The sequence below is a fragment of the Mchenga conophoros genome, linkage group LG18, assembly GCF_057382185.1.
Source record: "Mchenga conophoros isolate Kocher_MC1m ecotype Shallow Benthic linkage group LG18, M_conophoros_male_GT1.1, whole genome shotgun sequence".
In the NCBI taxonomy this organism is placed as follows: domain Eukaryota; kingdom Metazoa; phylum Chordata; class Actinopteri; order Cichliformes; family Cichlidae; genus Mchenga; species Mchenga conophoros.
This window is the reverse complement of record NC_140543.1, coordinates 34,087,016-34,099,485: the sequence shown is the minus strand read 5'-3', so window position 1 is coordinate 34,099,485 and position 12,470 is coordinate 34,087,016. Positions and strand designations below refer to the sequence as shown.

Sequence of the window (12,470 nt, the reverse complement as noted above, 5' to 3'; positions counted from 1 at the left end):
AGTATGACTCAGAGAAGCAAAACATCAGTCACTAGCATATTTACTGGCCAGTTTATAAGGCAGTTGCACTTCCTATATTAATTCCATCTCAAACTCCAGAGAATAGGTGGGGAGTGTCAACATCAGCAAGGACCTGGTTCTGAATGATGACTGATCATTTGTGTCCCTGTGTTACTGTTCTCACATCTCACACATGTGCAAAGCAGACAGGGACAGCATAGAGAGTGCACGATGACATCAGCGGACAGCAAAAGTATTAGTTCTGATTAGGTTCAAGTCTTTTTATGAATAATACCAGTTTATATAACCAGCAAGAACTGACAATATTGCAAACCAGAACTACCAAATCTTACATGGTTTTTGCCTCAATTCATAATTCAGGATTTACTCACTGGTTTTAACTCACCACCTTAGAGTACCTTAAAAATATGTCTGGCTGAATTTTCCTGACTAGTTACAAGTTTTATCCTGCTTGTTGAAGAGTGTTGACATTTTTAATAAATGCTGCCAAAATTTCAGTAAGTTATAAGCAGCCGATTGTCTCTCTGTATAAACTTTTATACATAAAAAGTGGTAAACGTGGAAAAACATGACTAATGCTCGTGTGCAGGTTATGATCGTGACTCATTTAACATGGTGGGTGATTGACTTGTAGTCTGATTCCGCTGCTCTTCTTTGAATCTTAAAGACAGTGTTCCCGGTGCGCCCCAGACCGCATTGCAAAATGGGACGAGTAAGTCTGAGTCTGACCATCTGATTGGTTCATTTCAGTTGGAAGTTGGTGGTTCTGTTGGTGTGAGGGTGTCACAGCATGGCAGCTCTCTGGTGTGGGCCTCAACCCATTCCCCATTTCCTCTCCGTGTTTTTCTTCCCTTCATTTTGTCCTTCTTTGCTCTCCTAATGGTTTTTGAAAAGGCAACATGAATGTGGAGCTGGCCCTAATTCCTCTGGCTTTAACATGTGGTTGTTTTGTATTCTGTATATGATTCATAACTAGATTACCAAAAACATTTTCTTCAAATTACCCAAAGACCAATTCATATATTTTGGTACCATCAGTACCTCTTACTTCACTTATACTTCAATCCAATCTTTCCACTCAGTACAAACACTGATATGCCAGATGTTAAAGGGGGGCGGGGTCTAAATTCTGCTTGCCTTCTCTGTTTCTTCCCCTAATCATCGTCTCAGGAAGAGGATGCTGTGTAAACCTTTGAAAAGAAGAAGGAAACAGACATCCTTTTACTGCATGTAGATCAGAATTGGTTCAATCAATTGGAGAAAAAAAACAGTCTGTGTGGAGGTGGTCACTTCTATTTTTAACAACCTTTTTCTTATTGTAATGAAATAATGATAAACCCATCTCTGATCTACGTGTTCTCAGATAAACAAGGTTCGTGACCTTCAGTACCTTCTGTCGTGGTGCTGAGTGTTTGGTTTGGTTGAGCCTTCTCTTAGAAGTGACACCATGTGGAGACATGGTGTGCTGAAAACACCACGATGACTGCTTGGCTAAACTTACTTGGAATTAAAAATGTTTTTTAGGTAGTTAATGAAGTGCAGTAACAGGACATTCTCTGTGCAAATGGCCTCTCTGCCATCTGTCAGAGGGCTTTGGGAGGTCTTCAAGTCGACTTTTGTTAAAAGTCATCCTTCAATGAAAAGCTTAAATCCACCATAATTTTTTCATCAGCCTTTTATAACACGTTGCTTGCTTGAACCTTAATCCTACATTTTAACCCAGGATGAGTGCTGCAGTCTGTAGCATGCATCCCTTGTATTTAACAGGTGTTTATGTAATCCTGACAATAATTTTTAGCTTTGATCTGCTTGTCTTTTTTACAATAATCCATTGTTTTTACCATAGTCTCTGATTGTGACTTTTGACTTTGCAAATTAACTTTCTGATGTTCACTTGTTTGTTCTGTTGTGTAACCCGACTGTAAATGTGTATAAGGGCCAGCTTCCCAACACAAATGTTATCTCAATGACGATGTATTTGTGCATAGGAGTCAATGACAAGGGGACATTCAGCTGGACCTAAAGGAGACAAAGGAGATGAGGGATTACCTGGGGAGCCAGGAACTCCTGGTGAGATCTTAAGATGACAGGATAGTGGACAGTGGTGGAAGTTCATTTTAAATATGGTCAATGTATCATGAGGCCAAAGTATATGGAAGTTCTGTCTATCAGCTGACATTTCACACCACATGTTCTGCTGCTTGCTTTGTGTGATTTGATATGTGTAATTTTTCTTCTTAGGGCTCACATTTCCAGATGGAAATGTGGTGAGTACTCACGTACAACACATAATACACAGTCGTGGTAAAAAAAAAAAAAGTACATCTGCTTGGTTTTGCGTATCAGGACAAATTATTAAAATAATCTAGGAAGTAATAACTTTTCAAAGTACGGTAGTTTAAATGTATAACTTCTCAGATGTAACAACTTTAAACTATAAAACCAAGCTAACGCACAAACAAAACATTAAAACTGACAAACTGGCACTTGTTAAGCATTTAAGACTGAAATATGTGCTAATACACTAGAAATGCAACTTGACGGTGGCAGAGTGGTGAATCCTGAGTACTCTTTTGATCTCTCAGGGGACTAAAGGTGATCAGGGATACAAAGGTCAGAAGGGAGAAAAAGGGGATGCGGGCCTGCCTGGTCCTCTGGGGATCCCAGGGAGGTCAGGCCTTGTGGTAAGTTAAGCTATGTGGTAAAAATACTATTCTAGAACAGGAGGTTATTTAAAAAAATATTTTAAAATGATTATTTGTAAAAGCTGATCCGGCTTCTGGCCAAAGCTGTGCAAATTATACCACTCTTTTACAATGAATTGAATTCTTCTGTTGTTTCTCTAGGGTCCGAAAGGCGAATCCATTGTTGGTCCAATGGGTCCTACTGGTTCTCCTGGTCAGCCTGGACCTCCAGGATTTGGACGGTCTGGACCTCAAGGTCCGCCTGGCCCTCCTGGGCCCCCAGGACCACCCCCTCCATACGGATCAAGTATGTGTGTCTATAAAGTTAAAACAAGTACCAAGTCACAGCCTGTACTACATGTGTATTGATTTTATGAGTTTAAAGTAATTGTGTTGTCATCAGCTGTCAGTGTCCCCGGCCCTCCCGGTCCTCCTGGTCCACCAGGCTCTCCAGGATATGCAAACTTTGTAAGAAACTGCTGAGGTGTAACCATACTTGGAATAAATGGAGAATCAAATGATTAGCTAACATTTTAAAGTGTCATCACTGATGCTCTGATGGTTTGTGTTCAGGTTACCAGCTATAAGACAATCCACGCCCTCACCCAAGAGGCACACCATGCTGCTGAAGGTACCTTGGCATATGTGTCTGAAAGGGGAGGCGAGCTGTACATCAGAGCACGCAATGGTTGGCACAAGATCCAGGTGTGTAGGACGAGACCAGAAAGATTCAATATCTTTCAGGATATAATATCCTCTATAAGATCATCGTCCGCTGCATCTTCCTGTGAAGCTTCTACTTTCAAATCACTGTCCAAAAGAATTGATTTGTCCTCTTGTACTGTAGAGTTTCACCACACGTCTCAAACATGTGCAAACAGCAACATTATAGTCTCCTTCAAACTGCTTTTAGCGGTATAGCATAGAGCAGGGTTGTCCAACACCAGTCCTCGAGAGCTACTGTCCTGCAGCTTTTAGACGCATCCTTGTTCCGACACACCTGAATCAAATGAATGGCTTGTTATCAGGCCTTTGCCAAACTTGATGGCTGCTGAAGAGGTAATCCCACCATTTGATTGAGCTGTGTTGGAGTAGGGATGCATCGAAGAGCCGCAGGACAGTAGCTCTCGAGGACTGGTGTTGGACACCCCTGGCCTAGAGTTTCCAAACCTGAAGGAGACATTTTATGCCAAGAATGCGAACAGAAAGTACCTAATGGTTCCTCTGGATTACCGTCAGCCAGAGATGATGGGCATCACTTATCAACTTTGACCCAAGATGCTTCAATTGTGTGTGTTCAGTATTACATATATGTGTTTTGTTTTGATTATTCAAGTAATGTATTATTTTGTAAGCTTGTCTTGTGTTTTCACTTGTCTGTTATTTGTTCCGATTATTTGCTCAAATATTTATTGAAAGGACTTTGCAATAATTTATTTAAATGAATAACTGAAGTGCTATGTGCAAAAATGCTGGACTGGACATCATTTTATATCAAACACTATATAAAATACAAATATTACTGTATTCTTCTCTTTGGATTTTGCCAGTGTGTCCTATTAATGCTGGTGGTAGTTTGTGTCTCACTGACATCAAGAGTAAACTGCAGTGTGTGTGTGTGTGTGTGTGTGTGTGTGTTCTGTGTCAGCTCGGAGAGTTAATCCATTATGAACCTTCATCAGACACATCTCAGTCCCTCAGCAGACCCGGAGAATGGAGTAGAGCCCATAGGATGCACAGCCAGGTCCAAACACCAATGCGCACACACTGGAACCTCACTGAACAGAACTTTGAAAGCAACTTAAAAAAAAAAATTTATTCAAAGTTGTTGTTTTTTTGTTTTTGTTTTTTAAAAACACGCTTATCCAACTTTTTTGTTGAACAGGAGCTGCAGGAGGGAAGCAGAGGATACCAGCACAGTTATAACCTGCTACCACAGCATTTCAATGCAGTCTCTGGGGTGAGTCCAAACACATATTAGGCATACTCATCACAAATGAAGCCCAATTCCAAACCCAGAGGGTGAAAATGAATTGGCTCACTGGAGGCCTTTCAGATTTTATATTTCATCTGTAATGAAGAGCACATCAGGTATGACTGAGAATACTTTCTCTAATCTTTGTGCTCCATTTCTCTTTCGTCTAGCTTCATCTCGTAGCACTGAACGCCCCGCTCAAAGGAGATATGCGTGGCATCCGCGGAGCAGACTTCCAGTGTTACCAACAGGCACGCGCCGTGGGGCTCACCTCCACATACAGAGCCTTCCTGTCATCACACCTTCAGGACCTGGCAACCATTGTCAGAAAGGCTGACCGCAATGACATGCCCGTGGTTAATCTGAGGGTGAGCAGGTTTCATAGCACTACACAATACATGATGCAACACTTGGCTTTCTTTTCCAGCAGGAATATTTTCAGTATCAAATAAAATAGAGAGTAAAAGCGAGTGGCACATTTAAAAGATAGAAAACAAAAAAATATGTCTTGTAAGTAGTGTAAGAAGAGAAATGTAAGATACTCTATAATACAACCTGCAAACCCCTAGTAACACTGTGAAACAACATTGTAAGAAGGGGAAGTTAGTATGCTCTACAGGACATACTATAATAACAGTTGTGATAATCTAAGAAGGGGAAGTATTGTTCCTTCCTTGTTCCACTGCACCTACATCTTTAGTAGTAGTATTTTTAGGTATCAGAAATTAGACCCAAATTCAAAGGAATTACACGGATATCAAACCTTAACCCTGAGTGCATTATGTGGTTTTCTTCAAACAAAGAACAGATTATTCCACAAAGTAGAAGTGATATATTTTCTGGGGTTTTGTCTTTCTCATTTAAAACACATTATTTTCAACAGTTGGCATCTTCTTAAGCAAGTTTTTCCCCCTGTCCTGCCCTCAGGGTCAAGTGTTGTTCAATAGTTGGATGTCCATCTTCTCTGGGAATGGAGGCGTGTTTGATCCGTCCACACCCATCTTCTCCTTTGATGGACGCAATATAATGAGTGACTCGGCTTGGTAAGTGGGTGGGGGAAAGTACGTGTAGCAAAGGAATGAAAAATGATGCCATTTGCCAAAAATGATTAATTTATGAGTTCCAGTTGGGCTAAAATGCTGAATAGAACGATTTTTATGATGTACAGGCCATAAATTTCATGTTCATGTGGACAGCAGCTCTCACTCAGATGAACAGTGGTACTGGCAAATGCATTTACGAGCACTTTTTAAGCATTTATGAGAACATGATGGAAGATGGAGAGTTTTTTTGTTGTCTTTTATTGAGAGTGAAAAAACAGTTTTCTCAGTCAGTTGGCAAATTGATCAGAAATACCAAAATCCTGCTCTATTCCTCAACTCACAGAAGGTTCTGGTGATATATAGCTTCTTTGTCAGCCTGCATAAATTCTCCTGTTTGTGCTGCGGGGGGTCAGTTATGAAAAGGTAATAAAGCCAGATAAACTTTGGTTGAACTGGACTATTGATGAATAAAGTCATCAATAGTCACATCCATCTCTCATATATAGTCACAGGCATTTTTAATTAAAGGTACAGTCAGGCGTTTGAGTTTGTTCTGTCTTCAAACAAATGACTCCATTCTCATAAACTTAGAAATAATCCGCAAAAAACACATAGTGGGTTTGTAAAAGCAGCCATGTTGCCCCATCTCCATAAACACAACGGCCACGATGGACATTGCCATTACACCTGATTGTGTTTTATGTATGTGATTAGTGACCAGCCACATATGTAGTATGCCAGTCAAGAGGAAAGAACTGATAGACATTCGGGTTTCATAAAGGCAAATTTGAATTGCTTATTTACACCCAATATTTTCAGAATTACTTAGACAGCTGACCCTCCTGCCTTCAGGCAGCTGCAAAGAACCAGCTAAACACCCAGTTATGAATGTTATGAAGAATGTTAGCCTCGAATGTCCTAAAAATCAGCGCCCCCGATAAACAGTTTGGTTACATTTTCACATCAAATACGGGCTTATTCAATAAGTGTCAGAGGCCAACAGTGTTAGAGCCACTTAAAGGAAAGTTTCACTAATGTTAACTCACAGCAGCTAACAGCAGCTAACAGCAGCTAACTCACCTCAGTTTCCCCGTCATTGGTCAGAAATGAGCTTGCATCAGACTCCTCTGAGTTTTATAGCCTCCTTCAGCCTAAATAGTCATGGATGTTTCTCAACCAGCATTGACAGCTGAGGTAAACACTCTAAATTTTATGTTTTTGGCTGACTTTGTCCTACAGTAGCCACCATAGCTAGGATTATGCACTTGAATTGAGAAGGGTAAAAAAGAAGAAGTCATTTGACTGCAATCTACTGACATCTAGTGGTGAGATTTTTCACACTTTAACAAGCGTTCTTAAACCAATAAACTCAGGCCGCAGTGAGCAGACTTCATGAATTCATAAACCAAAGAAATATTTTATTTTTCCTACTGTCACTAATCTGTGCCAGTGTATGCCATGCGATGAACTAAGAAGCACAGAAAAGCAAAGGCATGTGTTGCATTAGCCTGACAGTTTTATCAATCAGCTAAGAGTGATATTCAAAATTATAGTTTTAGTTGTAGAGTTAGGAGCTCATAAGGAGTAACTCTCGGATTCAGTTTGGTCCTAATAACACACGAATGGGAAGCTTCTTACCTCAAGGCACCAGGAGATGATGCACCTGTCTAATTTTAGATAATGAGGAGACAGGAGTAGCAAAAAGTTGAACTGTTGTATAACAGTGCATCTTAAAGCACAAAGAAAACATTAACTAAAGCTGCCCAGTAAGTTCAATATTTCCTTGTAAAGAAGAATACTGGTCAGTCTTCCAGCTGGACAGGCAAAACCATGTGGAGAACTCAGACACAAGAATGTGCAAACTTCACACACACAGGCTCTTTCTGCTGTGAACTGCCTTCAAAGAAGTAGCTGCAGTCGACCTCAATGCCCTTGTCTTCCATTTGTCCGTCTTTACCTAAACTGCTATAGCACAGGGACGGTCTGTGTAAAATCCACACCAAGTCTCTCTCCGTTTTCCCATAGGCCAGAGAAGCTGGTTTGGCATGGCTCCAGCACCACGGGCATCCGCCTGACCACTAACTACTGCGAGGCCTGGAGGACAGCGGACATGGCGGTGACGGGTCAGGTTGCCCTGCTGCAGACGGGACGACTGTTAGGGCAGCACGTGCGCGCCTGCTCCAACCACTATGTAGTGCTGTGTATAGAAAACACATATGTGGGCAACATGCATCAAAGGAGGAACTGAGCAAACAATAACACACACATAAACACATGCAGGCATGATCTAAGTAGAAGATGTGACACATGAATGGGAAACACATGCGGGCACATAATGATGTACTTCAGCTCCCACATGCAAACATACCGAGAAACACTCCCACACTAACATGCATTCACATTTAAAGAGGACTTATCATACTCATTTCCAGCTCCATATTTTTATTTTTGGACTGTGCTAGAGTAACTTTGCTTTATTCACAATCCAAAGTAATCCTTATTTATCTTATACTGAGGAAGCACTTCAGTGCAGCCACGCCCCTTCTAAGAAGTTTCTTCTGATTGGCTGCCACTCATAAACACCGAATTCAGAATTCAGTAGCAGGTGGGCGGGACTTTTACACTCACAGTCTGAACTGCGATATGACGAGATCCTCTCAAATTCATTAAAAGGCCCAGAGACTGAACCTTTGGCCTCATTATTTGGTCATCCTTGTAACACTGTAACAACAAAAATATGATAGAATTAGGCTTAAAAATAAGACAAAAAAGGAAGAGCAGTAGGTCCTCTTTAAGTTTTCTTTGTATTGGTTTCATGTTTAGTTCCCACTCGAAGCCGGATTTAAGCCTGCGGGTCTTACATGTCTGTCCGTGTCTAGATTTTTCTTAGCCGTCTGCATCAAACAGGCTACAGTTACCATGCATAAATTTGTCTGCAAGACCAAGTGAGAATGAAGGGCTTCAAATTAAAATGAGGTCATAATCATATATGTACTTTATTGGAGATTAAAAAAAACGTGTCAGTATTTTTTTAAACAGCAGGGGCTGTCAATTCAAATATTAGTCATATTGAAACCGTGCTTTCATTGTGAGCTACGTCTGATGCTTTTAGTGAGCCTGTGCGTCAGCAGCAGGGCAGTGTATGCCACAGTGAGTCAAAATGAACCAATGTGTGTTTGAGTTCACTGGTACCAAAGTTTCCCAAACACATTTGAAGCATGTGGAAACAGCTGTACACACGTCTTAGACTTTAGTCACTAACTAATGACTGATGTGTCACCAGAAAATGGCACGAGTGTTAATTTCTTACATCCGGGGATGAATGACGGATGAATGGGGGATTTGGCAAGCAGGGGAAAAACACTCAACAGACACTTCATTAGATATACTGGTTAAACTAGTCATCAATCTCACGGCATTAACTGTAGACATGGTCAACTGGACTTGAAGTTTAAAACAAACACCAAAATGTGGAAGAAAGGTGAAAAAAGAAAGAAAGGTTTAAGTCTGAATGTGGCACGGTTGTTGGTATTCCAGAAACTGCTGATCTACTGGATTTTCAGGGTTTATGGAAAATTATGATAGGTAGACACCAGTAACTCAAATAGCTATTTGTTACAAACAAAGGATGTAGAAGAGCATCTCTGAACACATGACATTAAAGCAGATTGGCTACAGCAGCAGAAGACCACACCCTCTGCTACTCCTATTGGCTAAGAACAGGAATCTGAGGCTACAGGTCACACAGGCTCACAGTAGCAGGCTGGAAAAACCTTGCCTTGTCTGATGAGTTTTGATTTCTGCTTCAACATTCAGGTGATAGGGTCACAGGTAATCTCAAACTGATTCTTGAACATGACTATGAGTTCACCTGATCCCAATCTGGTAGAGCACCTTAGAAATGTAGAATGGGAGATTCACATCATGGAAATTTGCAGCAGCTCTGCAAAGCAGGGTCCAAACTTGTATTGGCGAAGTGTAACTAACGACGTGGATTTGTTTTCCTTTTGGTCAACTGACTTCCACTGCTGCTGGGACTGAGGTTTACAGCTCTATGAGGATTTAGCTGACGGCACTCTATGATATATAAAAGCAGTGATACTAACAAGGACAATCCTTTTTAAATTCGTCCTTGATCTGTCACAGTGTAGCCTGTCGGATAGCCTTTGTCCTTGTGTTTTCTTCCTTTTTTTAACATTACATTTTAATCTGATATTGAAAACATTAATCTTTTTTTTAAAGCATGATAAGTCTACAACAATAAAAAAGTACAGGTGATACTGAAGGCTTCAGCATAGGCTAACTGCACTATGATGCCCCCTGCTGTAAAACCACCAGTTTTGTTTACACCATTTTTTTTCCAAAGCTTAGTCCTACAAATTCAATTTCTTTTGTTCTGCGTCCTTTAATAAAAGTTCACCATTAACACATCTCTTTTGAAGTAACAATATTAGAGTGGACATCAACATTAATATGTACTGTAGCAGGACCTAGCGTGAAAACAGTCATCTCACATTCAGATTTGGTTGTGTGAGGTTGGAACATGTATGTATATAAATATATATATGTATGTGTGTTGTTCAGGTGTTGTTTATTTTTTACTCTGTAGGTTTTGTATGAAGCACACTAAAAGACAGAAGGCCTCCTCCCACCGCGCTTTCACTGAGGCGTAGCTTGTTTTTCTGTTGTCTGACTTTAATGTCTCTGTTCAAACAAAACTTGAGGTTCTGAGGAAAGAACTGACGGTTTGTACTGACTGACTGGTGCTCACTGAATAAAATGTCACGTGGTGGTTTTTTTGCTTTTTTTTTTTTATAAGTTGTGGCTCATTTATGTCCTCCAACATGTGTTCAACAAAATCATCAAATGTCATGCAGAAGAACCAACGAGAACATTGGTAAGCTAGCAAAAAAAACAGCTTTTTATGTAAACTGCTGCATTGTCATTTAGCTTTGAAGAAGTGCATTTTATATTCGGAATCGTACATTTAACCAATTTCTTTCCCCCACAGTTAGCAGTTTGCAGATGCATCACGTATCAGTAGTAGTTCTCAATGAGAGGCTAAAACATGTTGTAACAGTCACAGTAATTAGTAATCAGGAATTTTTAAAATGTTAGCTAATATTACCCTATTAGTCAACATTGTTAGCTAACATTGTTAGCTAATAGGTTAATGGGTCACACCAGTTCAAAAGGCTTGTTGCAGCAAAGCCCCTGAAAGCACCAGACTTGTGTGAATATGAATTCATATTTAATCTTTCATTTATATGAAGTTTAGACAAGTGGATGTGCAATTTTTTCTTTTTTGCTAGGAAAACAGGAAATGGGCACAGAAATGTACTAAATCATCCAAATGTACATCGAAATAACGCAAAAGTAGAGCTTGTGAACACAAGCAGCGCAGCCTGATCTCTCTTAGGCAAGCTTTCTTGTCATTTCAGAAATAGTTCTGTGTTTTGAAGGACATACTGAAGATCTTTGGATGTTGGCTGACTTTAGTTGGGTTTTCTCTTAGAACCTTGAACTCTGGGTTCTACCCAGCAGTGTGTTTGGGATAACTGTCATGTTGGATCAAAATCTGACTGTATTTTCAGTGTTTATAGTTCCATCAGTTTTAGCAAGATCCCCAGCTCCAAATCATGGTATAGCCTCCACCATGTTTTACAGATGGTTCTACAGTCACAGTACCTCTCTCCTAACCTCCTCCACAAAGATCCACCAAAAATTTCAAATCTGGATTAATCACTTCATAAGACATGTTGCCACTTCTTTTCAGTCAAACTTTGGTCTAATTTGACATACCACAGGCTCTTCTCTCGGATCTCTTCCCTGTTACCTTTAAAGGTACAGTTAGCTATTTTTTGAGATTATATAATAATAAATAATATCATCATCATAAATATATACTATTAGAGTAATTTTACCATTTCACTGTCTGTAACTGTAAATTTTTTTTTAAACAAACTTTAATTTTAGGTTTATGAGAATTCATCTACTAACATACATAACATTGCCAAAGATAGAGGAGAAAAAAAAAGCTTGTAGGCGTTTGTGTGCCATGGAGGCAAATTTTAATTTGTGCCAACACTTTCAGAAAGAAGATATGAGGGAGCATAGCTATGTTTTATCTTCGGAGGTCTCCTTCACCAAAGAGGTGAAAACATGAAGGAAAGAAACAACCTGACCGACATTTTAATAAAACACCATCTCATCCCTCCTCACCTCAACAGTCAACTCCAGAAGTAAAGTTGGGGCTCTAACACAATGTTTCTCTATTCCCAATATTTCACAATTACTTAATGTTTGTTGATTCCTATCGCTACTACTAAGTACAAATACTTTGTTACTGTACTTAAGTGGATCTGTAGCTTATTTTCTGACAACTTTTTACTTTTACTCTGTAAATTTTTCTGAAAATAGTTGTACTTTTTACTCCTTACATTTTCAAAACAGGCTTATTACGTTAGTTTCAACGGTATTATTTATAGCATTCATACTTTGTCCATAAGTTGTGGTGGCCTGTCATCAGCTTCTAGCTGGCGCTAAAGAAGAGGAGCGAGCGTAAGGGGAATAACATTTTTTTAACCAACAAGTAATTTCAAATGCAACGTTTCTGTCCACACAGACAGTTTGTACAGTCTGTTATTCAAATGTTGCATAAAAATACTTCACAGAATTTTACCTTTATACTGTCTAGAATAAAGACATACAGCCTTCTCCAGGGTAAACAGACCAGTTTCTTACCTG

The 12,470-nt window shown here is 39.8% G+C and overlaps 1 protein-coding gene across 6 annotated transcripts in view; it reads left to right on the top strand.

Moving 5' to 3' along the window:
- Window positions 1-10,515, top strand: part of col15a1b (collagen, type XV, alpha 1b) — a 55,194-nt gene extending 44,679 nt beyond the window's left edge. For 4 of the 6 annotated variants that reach the window (XM_085253530.1, XM_085253526.1, XM_085253528.1 and 1 more), the window contains 12 exons: window positions 689-733; window positions 2,010-2,091; window positions 2,263-2,288; window positions 2,607-2,705; window positions 2,868-3,012; window positions 3,109-3,173; window positions 3,279-3,410; window positions 4,354-4,449; window positions 4,591-4,665; window positions 4,851-5,048; window positions 5,608-5,723; window positions 7,749-10,515. In XM_085253530.1, the coding sequence (XP_085109656.1) occupies window positions 689-733; window positions 2,010-2,091; window positions 2,263-2,288; window positions 2,607-2,705; window positions 2,868-3,012; window positions 3,109-3,173; window positions 3,279-3,410; window positions 4,354-4,449; window positions 4,591-4,665; window positions 4,851-5,048; window positions 5,608-5,723; window positions 7,749-7,971 (1,302 nt within the window). In that variant the 3' untranslated portion in view covers window positions 7,972-10,515. The remainder of the gene's footprint in view (window positions 1-688; window positions 734-2,009; window positions 2,092-2,262; window positions 2,289-2,606; window positions 2,706-2,867; window positions 3,013-3,108; window positions 3,174-3,278; window positions 3,411-4,353; window positions 4,450-4,590; window positions 4,666-4,850; window positions 5,049-5,607; window positions 5,724-7,748) is intronic. The other 2 variants (XM_085253529.1, XM_085253527.1) reach the window with 1 other exon arrangement.
- The last annotated feature ends 1,955 nt before the right edge of the window (window positions 10,516-12,470 follow it).